Source organism: Cornus florida, unplaced genomic scaffold (genome assembly GCF_030987335.1).
Source record: "Cornus florida cultivar Cherokee Brave unplaced genomic scaffold, ASM3098733v1 CherokeeBrave_3.0.0_Hap2_Chr09, whole genome shotgun sequence".
NCBI lineage: Eukaryota > Viridiplantae > Streptophyta > Magnoliopsida > Cornales > Cornaceae > Cornus > Cornus florida.
Window position 1 is genome coordinate 68,068,502 of NW_026775579.1, and position 3,967 is coordinate 68,072,468.

At 31.8% G+C, this 3,967-nt stretch overlaps 1 protein-coding gene and 1 long non-coding RNA gene across 2 annotated transcripts; one reads left to right on the plus strand and one right to left on the minus strand.

Annotated features, from left to right (window-relative positions):
• Positions 1-957: 957 nt before the first annotated feature.
• LOC132272772 (uncharacterized) lies at positions 958-1,593 on the plus strand. The gene has a single exon (XM_059773865.1). The coding sequence runs from the start codon at positions 958-960 to the stop codon at positions 1,591-1,593; it is 636 nt and encodes a 211-aa protein (XP_059629848.1).
• Positions 1,594-2,864: 1,271 nt separating this feature from the next.
• On the minus strand, positions 2,865-3,554 carry LOC132273331 (uncharacterized). Its single transcript, XR_009470085.1, has 2 exons — positions 3,514-3,554; positions 2,865-3,119 (listed from the first exon to the last, which is right to left on the minus strand). It is a non-coding gene; the product is annotated as an uncharacterized LOC132273331 (long non-coding RNA).
• Between the last annotated feature and the right edge of the window lie 413 nt (positions 3,555-3,967).

The window sequence follows — 3,967 nt, forward strand, 5'->3', positions numbered from 1 at the left end:
TTTGAATGAGGTGTAGAAGAACAATAATACTTATCAATAAATTTACCTTCGTCATCGGACCAACAAAGGTTATTACTTAACAAAACTATTTCACTTTTAAAAATTGGTGAATGATTCAAGTCGCTGGGACAAAAGATTGTGAATGTGTGGATTTCTTACTAATATAACATTTGGGGAATATAACATTTAGGTTTTTTTATAAGCAAAACTTTGCCAATAACAATTACCGAGGTAATAAATGCGTCCCAAATTTTCTAATGAATTAATATTATTGTTCTTAATTCAATTTGAAAATTAAATATAAGATACATTTACCTCATTTAATTTAAAAATTAAAATAAAAAAGATTCATTTATCTTTTCCTAACAATTACTATATCATCATCCAAAATTAATTGTGAACGAAAAATAATAAAAAATACGCCCAGACCTACATATTATATATAATTGCACACCTCAATCAATATATATTTCTTTTAATAATATACTCTTACTAATTTATTATTTTATTTATATGTCCATAAAATATTACTATAATCCCACTTGAAATTACTAAAAGAACTCATTATTGCTCCTCCTTACGTAATTTTTTAGATTCATTGCTAATAAAAGGTATAAAATTATCGAAAAATAACATGTTGCACAAAAACATACCTATAGATTAAGAATAGGCACAAAATTCAAGCACTAGGACTTCGGTCCAGCCCATCTAATTTTTTGGACTAGGACTTTCACTCAAGCGAACATAAAAATTCTGAGAGCTCAAACTTAGTGTCGATTTAGGGCACGTTGTTCATTATTCACACTCTTTCAGAGAACCAGAGAGAGGGAGCGAGAATGATAGAGAGAGAAAATCGAATCACTGCAAATCTATGAAGCTCCCCACTTTACAGGTAAAGTACTCATCTCTACACTCTTCGCTTTGGTTGATTGTATGTATCTTCAAGAAATGAGGACTATGTACATCTGCAAAAGTCTCTTCTCTCTTTCTCTCAAGAATTCTGCACATCTCAACAAAACCCCAATCTCTCTTTTCTCTCTCCTCTTCTTCTCTTCCTCTCCAAAAACCCCCAATGCGGTAGCTGATTACTTGATTGAGAGACACAAAATTTCTCCTGAAACTGCTTCGAAAGTCTCTTCCTCTCCAAAAAGCCCCAATCTGACAAGGCCTGAAAAGATCGATTCGATTCTGTCATTTCTCCAGGAAAGTGGTTTTGCGGATACCAATCTCGAGCATGTCATAAAAAACGCGCCTCAACTTCTCTCTGCAAATCTTGAGCTTTCCATCAAACCCAAATTCAAGTTTTTTCAAGACTTGGGTATTTCTTGTAGCGATATTGTGAAAATTGTTTCGTCTGACCCACGGATTCTAGCTTGTAGCGTTGATAGTCATCTTGGCCCATCGATTTTATCATTGAAGAGTATTTTGGGTTCAAATATGGATGATGTGTCTAAGGTTTTAAAGAAATCTCGGAGGATTTTGGCTTATGATTTGGCGAAAACTATGATACCCAATATTGAATTTTTGAAGAGCTGTGGCATTAGTTCGTCGAAAATAACTCGAAGTGTCTATAGTTTCCCAACATTTTTCTAGCGCAAACCGACGAGGATTAGAGAATATGTGAAGAGGGTTGATGAGATGGGCTTTGACAGGAAGTCTAAGATGTTTCTTAGTGCGATTCGGGTTATTGGAGAAATGACTAGGGAGAAATGGGAGTTGAAATTGGAGGTCTTTAAGAATTTGGGGTTTTCGGAAGATGAGATTCTGTCAGTTTTTAGGAGATGGCCTAAGGTTTTTTTTATATCATAGAGGAATATTAAGGGTCCGTTTGAATGGCGATAACGTTATATGTTATGGTTTGGTATGATATGAAAACAATCGTTTTGGTATTGGTATGTTTTTAGTAGAAATCGGATCCATATTTGGTAACGATTGTTTTGTTTTTGATAATTGTATATCGAAAACATGATAACGCGTTTGGTATTATCATGCGTTTTAAGGAATCCGACAGAATACCTGTTTGGTAAAGACTGTTTTGTTTTGTTTTGAAAAATTATATATATGAATACAATTATAAGTTTATATGTAAAATAGTTCATTTTTCTTTATGATTTGAGATAATTTGTGGAAAAAAAAAAAAAAAAAATTCTGCATTAGAGTTGGGAAATTTTTTTTTTTTTTTTTGTTAAATTTACATGTATAATGGCAACCAAACTACTTTGTAATAATGAATAAATCTGTATAAACATGATTAATGGTAACCAAATTACAAATCTAACTTTGTAATAATCTTTCAATGAGAGTAGATCTTTGCACTCTATTTATCTTTTTCTTTTGGCTTGCATTCCATTTAACTTTGTTTTGTTTCATATATATATATATATATATATATATATATATATTCATGATGAATGTGAGAGAGAGAGATCCTTGTAGTTGAAACAAACAAGAAACAAAGCCAAAACGTTAATCGTCTTGAATTGGTCAGAGTTGAAATTTGATGAACATTAAAGCTTGTGAATAGTTTTACTTCACTTAGATTAGTTTGAAATTTTGTAGTGGAGGTCCTTCAAATTGGTAATATTTTTTTTTTTGTTTAGTCAGAAGACCATTTCTCCTTTTGTTGAGTATTTATTTTGATAACGGACTTGTGAATATTTCATACAATATCTAACCATGTGAATATTTCATACAATATCCAACCATAAGCAGAATTGATAAATATGAATAAAGATTAAAAGTAAGCAATCAAGGAAGATCCCTCTTACAAGATTGAACAACATTCACATATATAATAATTGTATATTTTTGCTTTATACATCCCAGTCTTAAGAACTTGAGTGTTGCACCATTCACATATATACTTCCATATATAAGGAGCTAGACATTCCTTTAAAATAGTATGTGTGTACACACACACTTCATTACACTTACATAAAATGTACACATAACTGGAGATCACTAATATTCATTCCATAAAATGTACACCCACTTTTTTATACTTGCATAGGCCTCCATTTGATTAACTTAGAGATCACTAGCTTTCTGGAGTTGCAGCAACTGGAGAATGCTTCCTATCAATCCCACTGGTGCCACTGCCTACAACTTACTGCCATGTCCTTCAATGTAGTAGCAAAAAATGAATTTGAATGTAAAACAAGACATTACCTATAGTAGCAAAATATAAAGCAGAGTTAAATTCAATTTTTATTATTTTTTTTTAAAAAAATCCGGCATGACTTCCCCTTAAAAATGGACATTTCCAAAATTTCAAAACACAATAAACCCAAGGGACACCGCCCACAAAATTAATTCAATAAGGGACACTGCCCACAAAATTCATTTAACAAGGGACACCGCCCACAAAATTATTTCAATAAGGGACACCGCCCACAAAATTCATTTAACAAGGGACACCGCCCACAAAATTATTTCAACAAGGGACACCGTCCACAAAATTCAATTAACAAGGGACACCGTCCACAAATTTAATTTAAGCAAGATATATCTAACCTTCTTTCAGGCTAAGCTGCAAATTTGGAGTTTAAATGACCTCATGCAAAACAAAACACATGAAGAACGTTAGAGAAAAACAAAATAACACACGGTAGGAATGAAATAATTAGAAATAGTAAACAAGATATATCTAACCTTTTTTCAGGCTAAGCTGCAAATTTGTAGTGTAAATGACCTCATGCAAAACAAAACACATGAACAACATTAGATAAAAACAAAATAACACACGGTAGGAATGAAATAATTAGAAGTAGTAAACAAGATATATTTTACCTTTTTTCAGGCTTAGTTGTAAATTTAAAGTGTAAATGACCTCATGCAAAACCAAACACATGAATAACATTAGAGAAAAACAAAATAACACATGGTAGGAATGAAATAATTAGAAGTAGTAAATAAGATATATCTAACCTTTTTTCAGGCTTAGTTGTAAATTTAAAGTGTAAATGAC

What these genes read in the sequence shown, in the direction of transcription:
- LOC132272772 (XM_059773865.1), top strand. Translation starts at nt 958, where the DNA reads ATGTACATCTGCAAAAGTCTCTTCTCTCTTTCTCTCAAGAATTCTGCA.